At 34.0% G+C, this 18,865-nt stretch overlaps 1 protein-coding gene across 1 annotated transcript in view; it reads right to left on the bottom strand.

Annotated features, from left to right (window-relative positions):
* Window positions 1-10,352: 10,352 nt before the first annotated feature.
* Window positions 10,353-18,865, bottom strand: part of LOC107714006 (cytosolic carboxypeptidase 4-like) — a 165,166-nt gene continuing 156,653 nt past the window's right edge. The window contains 1 exon segment of the mRNA XM_016519695.1: window positions 10,353-11,144. Coding sequence (XP_016375181.1) covers window positions 10,865-11,144 — 280 coding nt within the window. The 3' untranslated portion in view covers window positions 10,353-10,864.

Raw genomic sequence — 18,865 nt, 5'->3', positions numbered from 1 at the left:
TTTCGCTCCCTTGGTGACGTGGCAAAGGGACCTCATTATAATATTCCCGCTCCTTAATCTGTAAATTTACACCCACGGCACCCTTATTGTGTTTTCACAAGCGACAACGGTGTACCAGTTCTAATGCCATGGCGAAAGTTTGAGCAAAACGTGCTAACTGTTCTGTCTTTGGCTGCACAGACGAGCACAGAACACTATTTAGAGTCCCAGCCTCAGAGGAGACAAGAGAGCAGTGGATTTATTGATTTATTTACTGTATATTGCTGCTGCCACACAGATCTAAAATAAACATGCAATTTATTTCCCAGCTGTTTACCTTCACAGACATAACCGACTGTTTTTGTAACTCGGGGGTTTTTAACGTAAACTTGTGTGTGAATGAGAACTTAATTTAGTACTCACATGCTATGACAGCCGCTTTCTGTCCGTGTGCTTCGGATGAGTGCACTCAAAATAGGCATTTTCAAAATGATATAATAAATGATCTGTGGAGTATTTTGAGCTGAAACGTCACAGACACATTCTGGGGACACCAGAGACTTATATTACATATTGAAAAAAAGGGGCATAATATGTTTCCTTTAAAATTTAAATGTAAACCAAAAATATAAACATAAAAATGAATTAAAAAATTACTAAAAAAAAAACCCAATAATAGTATCTCACTCACTGGATACTATAAACATTAACATCACAATTTTCAGTAAAGCTGCTTTGTCATATAGACACAAAATATCTACAACTTTAAAATAAAATGTGAACCAAAAATATAAACATAAAATGCATTTAAAAATTACAAAAAAAATTTAAATAAATAATAACAAACAAAAAAAAAACGATAATAGTATCTCACTGTCTGTTTTAAGCAATGTATATATATAAAAAAAATAATAAAAACGAACTTAACGACTAACTTAAGTTGACGTGACCAAGTTCTTAAAATAATTTTCCAGTAACCTTAAGAATATTCATGAGATCAAAAGTCACATCTCATGGGATCACATCCAAACCTGTCTAATACTCTACAATGGAAACCAGTATCAATATACAAGAGCTACACGGCCCAGAAAAGTTATTTTACAACCGGCAGGACCATAAATCAAAAAACGACACACAATATCCAGATGGCCCACTGACAAGAAAAACAAACAGCAGAGTTAATGATCAATGTAAACAGGTTTCAGTTTGATAGGAAGATGTACCACACAAAGCATCCAGCAAAATCTAATCAAGTTAAAAGGGAATGACGCTCATTATAAACAGAGCTTCTGAGCAATGTTTTATTCATAACACTCTGATGCTTTTCAATTCTATCATATGTTATCCATTTTGGACAGTATTAGGCTTCACCTGAGGAGTTCGAGATTTAAATTAATGATGATCTGGCGTCTTTCTTCAAATGATGCTCCTGTTGAAATTGCATGTGTTTCACATGCATGGTTTTAATGAATAAAAGACCCATTTTTCTGAAGGACTTGACACACTGTTTTTAACAGAAATAACTGAAAAATGCATGAGCAATATTCATATTTAATAACAAAATTTAAAAAGTAAACATATTAGGTTCAGCTGGAGACAAGCATGTTTGGTAGACTCGAGACAGCATCTTGTTTGCACTGACCTCTTGAAGGGGATTGTATCATGAGGAACCAAACTTTCCTTCATTTCTAGATCACATTCTGTGTAAATTGCAGAGCTCAAAAATTCTGCTTAAAAAAAAAAAGCTTTACTGCAAAAAATAAAAAATAAAAAAAATGAATGCATCAACACACGGCTTCACAAATTTACAAGTCAAAAACAGCATTTTGGTGTTCAGAAACATGACCTGTCAGCTGTGGTGCTCACGCAGACCACACAAGATCAGTTCCAACTGTGACATTTTCCAGTCCTGCTCTCACTTCTTTTCACATCAACTCTCTATTACGCTATCATTCAAAAAATTGGGGTTGGTAATATATTTTTTTTTATAGGAAAGAAGTCTCTTATGCTCACCAAGGTTGAATTAGATAAAAAATACAGTAAAAGTTATTTATAATTTGAAATATTATCCTAATTAAAATAACTATTGCAATACATATTGTGAAATGTAAATCATTTCTGTGATGCAAAGCTGAAATACATTCTCAAACAAAATCTAACAAACTAGTGAAGCAGTTTTATCAATTTGTAGACATTTTTTTACGAGACATGTGTACAATTAAAAGGATGAGTAGTAGTTAATGGTCTCTTACTGGCCTGTTTAGACAAGCTCTCCATAAAACAAACAAAAAAGCCCTTGCAAATTAATAATAATTATTTTAAAAACGTATATTATATAGACACTTCATATTTAATGGTATTATTTTGATTGCATTTTATATATTATACTTTCAAGAAAGAATTTGCATTGGGATGGTAGTTTTTGGGTGGATGGTAGGAAACTGTTTTTCTTGTTGTTGTTTTTTTTTCTTTTTCTTGTTTTTTTTGCATGATTTGGCATGCATTTTTGTCGCATTTACACGGTTTTGACCAGCAGGTGTCACCAGCGTGTGGTGTCTTAAGCGCTTCGAAACAGTGAATCATTTTGCGAAGCAATTGGTTCAATTGATTCGAAGCTTCGAAAAGGTTTGTTTCTCCGATCACTATTTAAAGCTGCATTACATAACTTTTTTCGGTTAAAAATTATCCAATTTTTTGTCTATTCGTCTAATAATTATAAAATTATTAGTCTTTGCATCATTACGTCACGTCTGTATACATAAAGAAGGAGTCCCAGTTAGAAAGCTCTATCGGCTATATGGGATCGTTCGTAGCCTCTTCTTACAGCACCAGAAATATTTAAATTTGTCATTTTGGAACTAGTTCTAGGAACATTAAATTGTTTTTTAAGGTTAAAATAATTTCTTTTGATGACATTCGAATGGTATGACAATTAGAGATTAGACTGTACAGAAATTGAAATCTAGGCTACAGATAACACCAAATGCAAACTAAATACACGTAATCACGCAATGTTGATTGTTAATATTAACAATTTGAGAACAAATATAAAAAATTATAATTTGCATGGTTTGATGTGATCTGAGCTTTGCGATTGTTATTTAATTACTACTGGTAGCGTGACCTATTGTAAAACTTTTTTTTTTCAGTTGGTCAGAACAAAACTGGCAGACATGTTACTTATTCAGATTACATTTTCCAGTGAAACTTCTTATTTTTGACATACATCCAAGACATAGTATTTGTAAAGTATATTCAAAGTACAGTGAATATCCACACCGGTGCATTGACTGACTGCCCGTACATACACCTCAAAACATTCGATTTATCCACGCTGAAGAGCCGTGCAGATGCACAACCCATGTAAAGAAGATAATTATGCAAATAACTGCAATTGCAGGTTTCAGACAGAGATGGCGACAAAGAGGCAAAACTTATGGACCGCAGCTTTAACTAAAATGTCTATAGTTGAAGAAAGATCCCAAAACAAAGTTATAGATTTTGATAGATTTGATAGTTTTTGGCTTTTTAAAAGTCTTTTGTCAAATGTCTTACATCATACCATCCTTCCTTGTGTCCCTGTGCAGTGCGGTGTAAAATCGGAGCTCCCTATAGCTATTTAGAGAAAGGCACCTGCTAGCTAAAAGGTATGTGATAATGTAGTAATCATTATCACAGGCCTGAGAGCTCCTGGAGGGTCATTCAGCAGGGAGGGGAAGAGTAATGCCGCGCTCGCTAACGTCTTCCCGCTCCGTCTGCGGTGGCTAGAGCCGAGCGGCAGACAGACCTGGAGAGAGACACAATTAAGAAATGCAGTGGTGTGTGCCGTGCTCGGCGTCTGCAGCATACCAATGAAGACCTGCCCACCTCTCCCTGCTCAGGTAAGTTGCCCACCCTGCCAGGATCTAATTAGACCATCTCTTCGTAAATGGGCATGAGATTACAGGACAGGACAGCATGCCGTTTGCTGCGGGTTGCTGGAGGTCACAGCTAAGTCATTACCTAGCCCTAGATTGAGCCCCGAATGCCACAGGGAGAATGAAAACAGAGTCATTACCCATACTTCCTTTATTCAGAGAAACACACTGCACTTACCCTTCCTGGTTATTATTCTGTTGTTGCAGCAGCACTGTTTACTAACTTACATTCAGTGCATTCGATTTTCTGTGTGTAGAAACTTCACTACGGTTGTTTTAACTCCTGTGCAGTGTTTGCAGTGTACATACACACACACACATATATATATATATATATATATATATATGCACTCTACATTACAACTATTATATTAACAAACAGTATTCTTTCAGCTTAAAGACTTTAAATTATGTATATGTAAATGTGCTATGTCCGAACTGATTGCACTATATTTTATGTATAATCGTTTTCTTAAATTCATTTTAAACCTCTTAAATCAATTTTTAAATCATTTTCAAAGTTTTGTTGTGATAATTTTTTATTATTATTTTTCATTTCTTTTATGTAAAGCACTTTGAATTAACATTGTGTATGAAATGTGCTATACAAATAAACTTGCCTTGCCTATACAACATATAGTTATATTCATATTTTTATTGTTGTTGTTTTAATTTTATAATAATAAAAAATAGAAATCTAAAAATCACATTACAATATTGTTTTTTTTAATTATTATTATCATATAATAGTAATTACGTGGTATATACACTCACTATTTTTAGCTACATTATTAAGAAATTATTACTTTACTAAATAAAATTCTTAACAACAACAACAACATAATTTGGATAATCTGAATAGGCTTTCAGATGAAAGAACAATGTTTCCTAAAGTAATAATTTACTATAATGATTTCTTAATAATGTAGCTAAATAAAATAATGAGTATATATAATGTATTTACAATTATTTTATTATATAACAACAACAACAGCAATAATAATAATAATAATAATAAATATATTTTGGATAATTTGAATAGGCTTTCAGCTGAAAGAATACTTTTTTCTTAAAGTAACAAGTTAGTAAAGTAATAATTTCTTAATAAGGTATATTAATAAAGTAGTGAGTGTATATATAATGTATTTACTTTTTAATAATAATAATATATTTTGGTAATTTTTCATAATGTCATAATTTAGAAAAAGTAATATTTCATAATAATGTAACTTAAAATAATGAGTATAGGCTATGTAATGTATTTAATATTGTTTTTATTATGAAATTATAATGATAATAACAATATTAATAAAACTATATTTTGGATAATTCCAGTCTTTCAGCTGAAAGAATACTGTTTATTAATGTAATATAGTAATGTATTTTTTTTTGTAGATTATTAACAAAACAGGTATATATATATATATATATATATATATATATATGTGTGTGTGTGTGTGTGTGTGTGTGTTTTATTATTACATAATAACAGCAATGATAATGATAATAATACACTTTAGATCACTTGAATTGGCTTTCATCTGAAAAAAAAAAGTTTCTTAATCTAATAATATCTTAATATTTTGTAGCTAAATAAACTATTGAGTATACACACACATTTAATTGATACTACTTGCTGCTATAGGATGCTCAGGGTTGATATATTAGTAACAGTTTTTGCTGAATGGATTGCAGGCCAATGCTGCATGTTACACTTAATAACACCCTTTAGCCATGATTATATTCATAGCATTGCTACATTCATAAAACATACAAACACTTATGGAAATACAATAATATTGCTGATTATCAAACTTCTGTCTGACACACTGAAGATGAAACCGCACATTTATTCCACAATGGCAGAATTCCCTTTAAGCTAAAAGTGTCGGTATCTAATTGCAGGCTTCTGTTGGCTCCTGAATTTGAACATGGACTGACATGAGTTAGTCTCTGTAGCTTCTCTCCAAACCAAAGGTTGTGTGGATCCAACTGAGCAGAGATGATAGAACTCATTATACGAAACATTCTGGGGAGAATTTGGATGAAATCTGGCTCAAAGGCTCAGATTGGCTTTTGTAAAACAAATTTCTATGTCCAAGACCAAGCCAAACAACACTTATCTGACAGTATTTCACTTTTAATTTGGTGTCTGTCTCTTTATACTGTTTCAGTGCTCTGAATATGACTGTCCTTCTCAACAGTGACTAACAGCCTGAGTTCTGTTCACAGTTTGTCAGTGCAGAGTTTTTTGTAAACTCTTTTATTCTTTTCTTTTATGTATATACATATGTATATACCAACGTGTATACCAAGGCTACATTCATTTGATCAAGAACACAGTAAAAACAGTGATAGTGTGAAATAATATTACAATTACATCATGGTTTACAATTTTAATCAAAGTTAAAATATAATTTAATCATATGGTGTCAAAGCTGAATTTTCAGCATCTGATTTATTATCAATGTTGGAAACAGTTGTGCTACTTAATTTAATTACATTTTATCTTTACATTTTAATTCCATTTCATTTCATTACTGTGACTTTTTTTCCAGGATTCTTTGATGAATAAAAAGTTAAAAACAACAGCATTCATTCAAAATAGAAATGTTTTGTAACAATACAAGTCTCTATTATTATTTTTTCATTAATTTAACATATCCTTGCTGAATAAAAGTATTACTTAAAAAAAAAAAAAAAAAAGTAAAAACATACCACAAACTTTTGAATGGTAAGATTTCTATTGGGAATAAATGATATCACAGTTTTTTTAATTGAAAACTGTTATTTTAAATTGTAATAATATTTCATAATATTACTGTATTTTTGATCAAATAAATGCAGCATAATGATAAGCATATGTCGCAGTCTGCAGCGGGTGTGCCCAGGAGGGCCACCAGATGACTGTCATCTAGTTACCTCGTTATAGTTTAAGTTGATCCGCCTGTGTCTCCCTCGTTAGCCTCCTCGTTTGGTTCCCATTTATTCTCCTTGTGTCTGTCATCCTGTGCTGATCCGTCATTTCTCATTGTGTGTTTCGTGTCTGCATGTGTGCAGCTTTAGGTCTGCCTGTCTGTTTTTCCCCTTCGGGGTGGTTTGAGTTTATTTTTGTTTCATTTTTATTATTAAAATAAACAACCATTTCTCCTGCACTTGAGTCCTCGCTTCATCTCCCCGCACGCACCGTGACAGCATATGTATGAGGTGTCTTTCAAACACACTAAAATCTTACTGCTCCCAAACTTTTAAATGGTAGTGTATATATAAAAACCTTGACTTTATATATATATACAGTGCCTTGCGAAAGTATTCATACCCCTTCATTTTGTTCATGTTTTGTTATGTTGCTGCATTGTTAAATTGCTTTAAATTAGTAGATGTTACTACACTTCAAGTGAAGTTAACCTGTGGCAACTGCAATTGAATGGGTATGATTTGGAACGGCACACACATCTTAATAAAAGGTCTAACAGCTGAAAATGCATCTCAGAGCAAGAACCAAACCCTGAGGTCAAAAGAACTGCCTGTAGAGCTCAGAAACAGGTTTGCATCAAGTCACACATCTGGGGAAGACTTCAGAAAAACATTCTGCTTCATTGAAGGTTCACAGAATCATGTAGCCTTTGTTATCCATAATGGAAGAAGTTTGAAACAACTAGAACTCTTCCTAGAGCTGGCCTCCTGGCCAAACTGAGCAACTGATGGAGAAGGACTTTGTCTAGACTGGTGACCAAGAACCTGATGGTCACTCTAGTTGAGCTCCATGATCATATATGCAGATGGGAGAAACCTACAGAAGGACAAACATCACTGCAACACTCCACCAATCTGGGCTTTATGGCGGTGTAGCCAGACTCAATCCTCTCCTCAGTGAAGACACACAAAAAACCCACTTGGAATGTGCAAAAAAAAAAAGCACCTAAAGGACCCTCGGACTCTGAGAAACAAGATTCTCTGGTTTGATGAAACCTCAATTCTAAGCATCATGTCTGAAGGAAACCAGCTCTGCTCATCACCTGCAGAGTACCATGTCAAAAGTAAAGTGTGCTGGTAGCAGCCTCATGCTGTGGAGCTGTTTTTCAGTGGCAGGGACTGAGGGACTCGTCAGAGTAGAAGAAAAGCTCAATGCACCAAAATATTGAGATAGCCTTAACCCTGTAAGGCCCACTGTTGTAATATTACAACATCAGTTTTAGCTTGACTAAAATAAAGCTGCTCATGTTTTTTTTCCCCCTCTAAGACCACATTTACACAACTAATGGGTCCTATTCTTCAGCCTTGCAATGCTATTGGATGCTAGATTTTAAAAATAGTCCTATTTACCTGGCCAAAAACTCACACAACCTGCGGACTTCCCTTGAAGCACATTATCTTGTTTTCCTGGACTGGATAAATCTACATTCAAGTAAATAAAATGCCTCAAATATTTCTGTGATTATTAATATGTGTAGATCATGTAGATATTAAGGTAATGTTGAATGCATTGATCATTTTAGATTTTGAGCTTGTTATGTCATTGTTGTAATTTTGCAACGTTGGGTTAAAGGGGTAGCAAAATTTGCCCATGCACCTTGCACATTACATGGATGAATTGTACTTCTCATCTGTTCCGTGTGAAAAAATACTAATAAAAGCATACTGTTTTTGATCATTCACAAGTTTTAAATGTCTTTTTTGTTACCATTTTGAGATTCAATCAAGATTTTATGATTATTAATTGATAAGTTCACGTTGAAGAACAAATTATTTCTTCAATAATTTGAAAGTATTTGTGTAGCAATATTTTAACCTACAGAAGGACAAACATCACTGCAACACTCCACCAATCCGGGCTTTATGGCGGTTAAGCCAGACTCAATCCTCTCCTCAGTGAAGACACACAAAAAACCCACTTGGAATGTGCAAAAAAAAAAAGCACCTAAAGGACCCTCGGACTCTGAGAAACAAGATTCTCTGGTTTGATGAAACCTCAATTCTAAGCATCATGTCTGAAGGAAACCAGCTCTGCTCATCACCTGCAGAGTACCATGTCAAAAGTAAAGTGTGCTGGTAGCAGCCTCATGCTGTGGAGCTGTTTTTCAGTGGCAGGGACTGAGGGACTCGTCAGAGTAGAAGAAAAGCTCAATGCACCGCACATTACATGGATGAATTGTACTTCTCATCTGTTCCGTGTGAAAAAATACTAATAAAAGCATACTGTTTTTGATCATTCACAAGTTTTAAATGTCTTTTTTGTTACCATTTTGAGATTCAATCAAGATTTTATGATTATTAATTGATAAGTTCACGTTGAAGAACAAATTATTTCTTCAATAATTTGAAAGTATTTGTGTAGCAATATTTTTAACTATCTGTACCTTATCATTTATAAAATGTACTTAACTGGTCCTTTGCTTGTTTGCCCAAATATCTGCTTGCTGCATGAGAGACAGGTGATAATGTTCTGGAATGTGGGGGGTATAAGTGCTATTAGCATGATAAGTAAAGGGCACAATAAGCTATCAGATAGTATTGTGTGAATTCTGTGAATGGGTGAATTCTTTAAAATCTGTAAGTGTATTTGGGATCAATTTGCACTGATATTTTTAGCCTGGAAAATAATCTTTTCACAGGTTTTTTCTATATTTTGGGTCTTCTAGTGTTTTAATGAAAACCTAGTCCAGAGCATTGAGAACCTCAGACTGGGCAGAAGGTTCACCTTCCAACAGGACAATGAACATAAACACAGAAAGAGTGGCTTATAGACAACTCTGTGAATGTCCTTGAGTGGCCCAGCCACAGCCTGGGCTTGAACCCAATCAAATATTTCTGGAGAAACCTGAAAATGTGCATCTGCTCTCATTAAACCTGACAGAGCTTGAGAGGTGAGGAGACGAGGAGAAAAATGGCAGATAATTGCCAGATGCTGATGTGCAAAGCTTGTCGCATCATACCCAAAAAGACTTGAGGCTGTTAAGGTGCTTCAGCTATGTAATGAGTTAATGAATACTTATGCAATGTACTTATTTCAGTTTTTTATCCTTAATAAATTTACAAATTTGTGACAGTTCTGTTTTTGCTTTGTAATTATGGTGTACGGAGTGTAGATTGATGTGGGGAAAAAAAGAAGTAATTTAAAGCAGTTTAACATAAGGCTGCAACATAACAAAAACATGAAAAAATGAAGGGGTATGAATACTTTCGCAAATCACTGTATGTATGTGTGTATGTATATATATATATATATATATATGAATTGTTTATTTGCAATACAGATAACTCAGTTTTTTTACATTTTCAAAAATTATGTTTTTTATTGTTATCATGTTTTTATTGTTTTATTGTGTTAGTTAGCTGTATTTTTAGTTATTTTTTTACCTAATCGAAATAACCCAACTGCAGTTTGATTGAGATTAGTTGGAATGCACAATGAAAAAACATGATTTTTGAAAATTATCAGTCTTTGCAAATTAACTTTTCAAATATATACTCATATGTGTGTATCACTTTGTGTGTGTAATAACCATAAAAACATACATGATTACTGATTTTCACAATGTAAGATAATAAATATATTATTAAAGGTAAACTCTATATGCAGTGCTATCTTACAATATCAAGTGTTTACTTACGAGTTTCATTGGTAGACCAGTTATATAGCAGAGTACTTCTGTCAGGAATCTATCAGCCTCTAGTTTACAGTAAGAGCGATTCGTAAACAAACCCACAATGCCTCACCGCATAGACCAAAGCATGAGCTCATGACGCTATTAGGATTATGCAACAATCATATACTCAAGTGCATTTTTATGCATTAAATACATATTTATATAGTTTATATCAGGGAGCGCAGGTGGGACTAGTAAATGTTCTGCAGGTGTGCATGTCTTGTTTTGTTTCATGGACTAAATACTAAATATTTCAGTATCACCCTTAAAATAAGCTAATATAAAATATAAATAACAGAAAAGACAAACAAAAGAGGCCTAATATAAGTAGCCATTACTGATGTCAACGCCGTTACACTGTTCACCCTTGATTGTCAGAGTCTCCAGGGCATTCTGTTTCAAGTAGTGAGGAACGAGGTGGGACTTCCTGTCGTTACGCCGTCTCCCGTTCCTACAGATATCTGCATCTTCTTCATCCTCTTCCTCGCTGGAAGTGTTACCGTTCACCTCTGTGTCCAGTTCGTTGGCACCAAACGGGTCGCTGCAGGATGAGTATTCAATCTCCTCCATACAGGGCGGCTCGTCGTCCTCGAAACAACTGCGGAAACAAACACAATGCCGTTATCATTAAACAAACTAAAACAACAAATTTAAGCTATTATTAATATGATCATTACAGCTGAAATAAAACATAAATATTAAATATTTTATATATTTAAATTAAAAATGAAATAAATATTAGATGAAAAACTATTTAAAATTAAAAAACGTAAACGAAACATACAAAAACAGAAATTAAAATTTTAGACATATTAAAAAAAAAAACTAATTAAAAACAAAAGTATACAAAATTACAAAAAATAACGACATATAAAATGAACAAAATATAAAAAATATATAAATACAAAAACTAAAATAACAAAAAAAAAAAAAAAAAAAAAAAAAAAAAAAAAAAAAAAAAAAAAAAAAAAAAAAAAAAAAAAAAAAAAAAAAAAAAAAAAAAAAAAGCACAGAAAATTACTAAAAATAAACAAAAATTCTAAAAAATTAAATAAAGTGAAAAACTGAAAATAAATGTTAATTCAAAATATTAATTAAAACAGTTGTATATAAACAGTAATACAATACTGCAGCAATGCATTTTGGGGGGGGGGGAATCAATGAAGTGCTCTGTAAGTCATCACTTCATCACCGTGGAGCTTAATTTGAATGAACGGAAACGTATGGCTCTGTCACCGCTGCTGGATCCGCCGAAGGACGCGGTGACCTTGAGTTTGCTGAGTGTTTTGATTGACAGTAAACATAAAGCCCAGTCACACTAATCAGATCAAAACCACTGGGATCCATGGAGAAGAATTTGGGGGGGGGGGAATCAATGAAGTGCTCTGTAAGTCATCACTTCATCACCGTGGAGCGAAATTAATTTGAACGGAAACGTATGGCTCTGTCACCGCTGCTGGATCCGCCGAAGGACGCGGTGACCTTGAGTTTGCTGAGTGTTTTGATTGACAGTAAACATAAAGCCCAGTCACACTAATCAGATCAAAACCACAGGAATCCATGGAGAACGTGGATGTGACGAGCAATCTGATGCTCATCCTCGCCACCAGTGTGTGTGTGTGTGTGTGTGTGCACGTGTGAGTCTGTTTATAATTTTCTCTGCCCTGGGTGGAAATTAAAGGGAAAAAATAACATCTGGTGTGCCACAATGTGAAGAACAACATTGTATTTTTCCCTCTTCATTATATGAAAGATGAGATGACGCTCTGGGTGAAAGACGGAGCGTGTGGGAGCGGTCTCATGAGATGCAGGAGACACGTCCCTTTCACAAACAAATCACGTCCTCTTGACTCACAAAATGAACCAATTTGTTATGCGGTTGTCATTGCGGCAACAGGTGCGACTTACAGGGTGTCCAAATTCAGTGCAGGACACATAACAAGCAGGAATATTAGTGTCTGTTTTGTGGTCGGAGCACTTGTCGTTTGTAAGGGGAGATGATTTGCATATATAGACTTCGTGACTAAGGTTATTGCGGCCTTTTGAGTATTTGAACAGCTCTTTTAAAAGGACATTAACGATATTTATGGAGTAATCAGACGTTTTGAAAACCTTGTTGAAACATCAAGGAAGAGATGAGAAATCTGTTTTTCCCCAAAACAAAACAAAACACAAAACATCAAATGTGGCCAAAAAACACAAAACACAAAGAAAACTAAACAAATATTCTGAAAACTAAAAAGAAACTAAAAATAAAATAAAAAAATAAGAAAATAAGAAAATGAAAAGGATCAGAACAAATAACCAGGAATAAAAAAAAGAAATAAAGTATAATACACACACACACACACACATATACATAAATATATATATATATATATATATATATATAAACATACTGTATGTATGTGTGTGTGTGTGTGTGTGTATTTTTCTACAATGATAAAACAGGAAACCACAATTTTTTTTTCTATTTAGTTTCTTGTGTCACTAAGAGGTTGTGCACAAATTGTTCTTTTAAACCGACTGATTGAGTTCACAGTAAACAGTCTCACAGTCTTTTTTGGCACACTAAGCTATAATGACTTCAGAAGACTGGAATATTTCCAGGGAATGTATGGAATAATTTATGAGCTCCTTTAATGTTCCAGTATGAACTGGGTGGTAAATTCTTAATTCGTGTCACACAGAAAAATAAACAGGTTTGGAACAAAATGAGAGTAAATAATGACAGAATCTTTCTTTTGGAGGTCTGAAGTTTTCCTTTAAACCACTGTATAAGTAATAGCACCTTATTTTAATAAATGCACCATAAACTTGTGCTATACCCTTTAATGATGAACGATGAATGTGTCATAGATGCCTGATGGTATGACACATGACGTTTGTGTTTCCCATGATTTCTTAAACGTTCATCTACAGGGAAATTAGTCATAAAGGGAACAATAACAGCATTTGACATAAAGGATGAACATGAGTTTTGGTGTGAAGCAAGGGGTGTTTTAGGTGTAAAATCAGTAGTGGTCATGGCGTGATCGTGGGAACGTTCAGCTGGACTGTTTGCATTACCACAGCTCACTACTTAATGCTTGTGGTCACTGAACTTCCTTCACAATGTGTTTTACACAAATGCATTGCTCCCGCGCTCATTTTTTCTCATTTATGCATTGTGACAATGATGCACGCTCCTCTGCAAACCTCATATTTCAATGCATTTCATTAAGATGTAAGTCTGCCTCATCCTGTCAAGGTTAATGGAGAAAATCCTAGCAGGCTGCTGAGGGCTGTAGATGGGTAATTTCAGGCGCTATGATAAGATTCCCATCATGTGTGGATCACCAAAGCCTGCTGAGATTCAATAAGACAGGACTGCATCATAATTTTAGCTCATTTTTAATTGCACGTTTGCAGCCAAGCTTGTGTGAACAACTGCACTTTTTTCAAGAACACTAGCTTCAGAAGCTTCCTACAGAGAAACTGTGCATCTGTATTTCCTTGAGCATTTATTTTGCACACCAGACCTGCATGATTGGTATGTTTCTCTAGTGTTTTAGACCAGCGTATTAAAGACATACGGCATGTCCTCCAGCACCTGTGCATGCTCCCCAGTGACGTCTGAAGGAGGATGATGAAAGATCGCAGATGTTTGTGCAAAGGATGGTAATTCAGTCCTGAGTAAAGGCGACACGGAGCTGCAGACTTAATAAGATCTTACACACTTTTTTCCTGAAGCGCTTAGCCGGCTGTTCCAGAGAGCTGTCTTTCTTCCTGATGTATAGAGTTCTGTAGCCCTGACGTCAAAACCTGAAAACTAATTCAACACTGGTTCCCTCGAGAATTTCCTACGGGTTTTAATAATGGGGATTTTCAACTCATGACTAAAACAAGGTCATAAAATGACAATACTCAGGGTTTCTGCAGGCTTTAAGAAGGTAAACGTAAGGCTTTTTAATGAGCTTTTAAGACCAAGTAAAGGAAATTTAAGAATAATCTGAACAATATAAAACAGGGAATAAAAAGGAACAAAATATGTCAGTATGATGTCTATGAATGTAAACGTCTCGGGAACACAACGAGTTGAATTCGCAACACTTCAAAGATTAAAAACACAACTTCCATCAGATCTCCATAGCTCAAGGATTGAATACTGTGTTCCCAACCACTGGAATATGGAAATAAATAATCATAACTTTCACTGTACCTGCTAAATGTGCTGTTCATCTCCAGTATTTGTTCTTGTTTTCCAGCACAAATGCCTAAAGATTATTCAATTGAGATACATTTAATGGAGAAGAAAAATGACTTAAGATAAGAAGTCTTGTTTCTGAGAAAGTGATCAAAATCATTAAAACAAGCACAGATATCAGCCAATGGGCTCAGAAAAATCTACTTAATTCAAAGGGAAGATAAGGTTTTGACAGATGTGTGTTCTTGTTTTAAGCATAAATGTACAGTACAGTACAGTATCTTGATTTAAGGATATTATATATTTGTTTAGGAAAACAAACCAAAAAGACTGACAAAAACGTTTATTTTCAGTGCATGCAAAATTGAATGCCACAACTTTATGATTTTAAGACTTTTTTGCTCTGATTTAAGACCTTATCAAGGCCTTAATTTGTGGTCATCTGATGAAAGGTTTGTCTTAGTGTTTTGGTCAAGCAAACCCATTTCATATCACATAATGCAATCAAAGAAAATGGTAGGACTATATAAAAATTCTTTGAAGTCAATATGATTTTTTATTAAGTAAATATGAATTCTGTCATCTGTCGTTCCAAACCCATATGACTTTCTTTCTTCTGTGGAACATGAAAGTACATATTTTTACATTTTAAAAGGATGTCATTGTTTTGTTCTTTGGGGTTATATTTTTTATACATTCTTTATTAATAAAACTAAAAGAAAAGCTATATTTATGATGCTGATCTCCTGAAGCTGCACAGAAAGAGATTGAGCGTGATCTGACAGATTCATCTGATCTCATGAAAGTCTGTGTGCAGCGTGGAATTACACAGGCTTTGATGAGCGATCACCGTGTTCTAGGTCAGTTACTAAAAGCGCTGGTCTCCTCGTTCTGTGCGTCAGAACAATCTAAAGTGAGCAATCGCCGGGTTCAGGCCCCGTTGAACTTATTCAACTTCTCTGGGACTTGCAATGACTTCAGGAAAACATAAAGCTGCTACTGAGAAGTTCACTGGTGCTTCTTATTTGATCTGTGCAATGCAGTTTAAACAGTATTACCCAGAACTACCTTGATCTTTTCAAACAGGTTAATGTAATATGTACACAACTCAAAACTTCCTTTGCAGACCTAAAGAGCCTTTACTGAAACTAGCTGCAAAAACAACTGGTCTAAATCTGTCAGCATGCGAATAACAAAATAAACAAAGACAACTGAATAAATAATCACAAACAAAAACTGAAATAAACATAATAATAATAAACAGATAAATGAAAAGAAAAGATCTGTTCAAGTATTCTTGCCAGTCAGCTAATCAAAATAATTGTTTAGGTATATATAAATATATGGTAAGTTTTTTTTTAACAAAATTTGAAAAAAAAAAAAAAAAAAAAAAAAAAAAAAGACTGGGAAAACAACTCTCACCAAAATATCTATCTTATGGCCACATTTGATGTTGCTTTACTTGTAGAATGCAAGAATAAAAGACACCATAAAAAGCATTGATGAACTTTCTTTGAACTTTACAATGATGTTTTTGTGAATAATCATTTGTTTCATTTAAATTGTATACTGCAGCAGTGAAACACAGATGTGTGCATTGAGCCTGACATTCCATTTCATACCTGGCAGAAAAACACAAAATCAGAGCCAGACTTTAAATATGTTTGGACAAAATGATAAAATGGCAAAAAAAAGTATTAAATAAGTATAAAAATTATATACAGATGATTTCAGTCTAAAATGATTATAGTCTACAGTAGTTATTATTATAATTTTTTTTATGTTAAAAAGATATTTGGAAGCAATTTTTCATTCAGCAGCAGTCATGTGAGCTTTGGAGACTCGAGCATTATGACACTCCAGAAAGGACAAAATCATTATCGACTTCCATAGAGTTACTGCAGAGATGTGTGTCAATAACGTTTTAATGTCACAACAGAATGAACTCATAATGATCGGTTTTGAGGAAACAGGGCACCTTCCTCCGTGTAAACAACACCACCACGACCTACTGTATACTGCTTGTAGCTGCTCAACAATGATGTGGGTTTCTGACTTGATGAGCTTGATTCTCTGAAAGCAAAGACTTTGTGTGCTTACGCAGGTCTGCTTTCAATTACTTTAAGTGGCCGCTGAGAGCGAGAGCTGTTCATTTCTGTGCCGCTCGGCCAGGGGGAGTCCATGCATCTTTGTGCCAGTCAGCAGGTTGGCTTTTCAGCACTTAGTCATAAAAACACAACTCAAAAGATCAAAAGATGACAGGCGAGGCAGAATGTGAGATATAGGAGAGACTGGGGCTAGTTGTCACACTTTTTACTTTTTTTACTCCATGTTTGTTAGGGAAGATGAATTCAGTTTTCATAAAGGCATACCTTAAAAGGATAGTTACCCCCAAAAATGTTATTCTGTCATCATTTACACACCCACAGATATTTTGAAGAATGTTGGTAACCAGCCAATCAGTTGAAGGTAGCCATTGATTTACATAGTATTTTTTCCATTGTATGGAAGGCAATGGCTACCGTCAATTGATTGGTTACTAGCATTCTTCAAAATATCTTATTTTGTGTTCAACAGAAGAAAGAAACCGGTTTGGAACAACTTGAGCGTGAGGAAGTGATGACAGAATTTTCATCTCTTTAATGTGCCCATTAGAAAATGGACTGTTGTTTCCTTGGACACAAATATGCAGTTCATTTAACACCAGTGCTAGTATTATGTATATTCTATTAATATTTTGAGTTATTATGTATTTTTCTTTCTTTTTTACATTTTTTTTTTCTTTTTATCTTTAATTTTAATTTCAGCTTTGGTTTTAGTAAAATATTTTTTTTAAGTTTGAATTTTTCATCTATTTCAGCTATAATATTTCTGGTTATTTAGTTTCAACTTTATTACATTTCAAGAAAAAAAAGTAATTTTAGTTAACATTTACAGCACTTCTGTGACAACATGCCCCAATAGCAGACACTATATGGGGTAAATTGTCCCAATGGGAACCTGCCATTGAAGTCAACATGAACTGGCATTAACAACCAATTTTAATTCTATAATGTGACATTTCTCAATAAAACTTTTTTTTTTTTTGGATAAAGAAAGTGCTGGATGGCAAAATGTTGGCGTTACATACCAGCATTGAGTTAAAACAGAAAACTATCCATTAGGTTTATATAATGTCAAAAAGAAAATGAAAGTTGGAAAAATAAGTTACTGCATTATGATTTAAGATTACTAACATTATATTTTGTGCATAATATTTTGTGATGTGACAACTACCCCGGTCTCCTAGACAGAGAAAGAGTGAAATGGAAAAAGAAAGAATGAAATCTATAGTTCAATTCCCTAAAGTCAATGGTGTCTTAGGGGAAGCTGAGTATCTAGCGTGGCTAATTTGCTGCAGGTTTCCAGAATACAATCACCTGGCATTTCAATTACTCCAAGATCACTTGTAATTCACTGTACGGATGGAAGACAATCAATGACTATCAGGAGGATTATGCTGCTGTGGCTGGAGCCTGAACACAGGGACTCGGTTTGCGGTTGACCACTCCGCATAGTCGTGAAAGGAAATCCTATTAGCTATAGCACTTGCTTCTATAAATGCTTCCGGTGTCTACCAGCAGGGGCTAACTGGAGCATGCTAAACAGCCAGACATAGACGCCTTGATTTCACTATCCTCAGCAGCAGAGGAGGAGACCAAACAAGAGTTTTCTTGCTCTGTAGAAATAAAATATTTTATATACTGTAATCATAATTAACTAACAATACAAAGCTCCAAAAAGGACAACCAGACCAATTATGAAAACAAAGCTGAAAACAAAAACGATATTCAGAAATCACCATTATGATGATGTCAAAAATATTATTTCATACATACCGTATGTCCACCCATATTTATATATCAAAACATATTCAATAGTCAGCATATCATGGTGAAGCATTAGAATTAATTTCATATACAAAGAGAATAGCCTCTTTAAAAACACTATATATAATGTTAAGATAATATATACTATAATGCATATACTGTATAAATATATATTACAAAATAATAATTATAATATATATATATATATATATAATGTAAAAGTCTTAAATACAATTCTAATATAATATAATATAATATAATATA

This window comes from Sinocyclocheilus rhinocerous, unplaced genomic scaffold, assembly GCF_001515625.1.
Source record: "Sinocyclocheilus rhinocerous isolate Xijiao unplaced genomic scaffold, SAMN03320098_v1.1 scaffold568, whole genome shotgun sequence".
Taxonomy (NCBI): domain Eukaryota; kingdom Metazoa; phylum Chordata; class Actinopteri; order Cypriniformes; family Cyprinidae; genus Sinocyclocheilus; species Sinocyclocheilus rhinocerous.
Note: the sequence above shows the minus strand (reverse complement) of the source record. Positions and strands in the feature narration are given on the sequence as shown.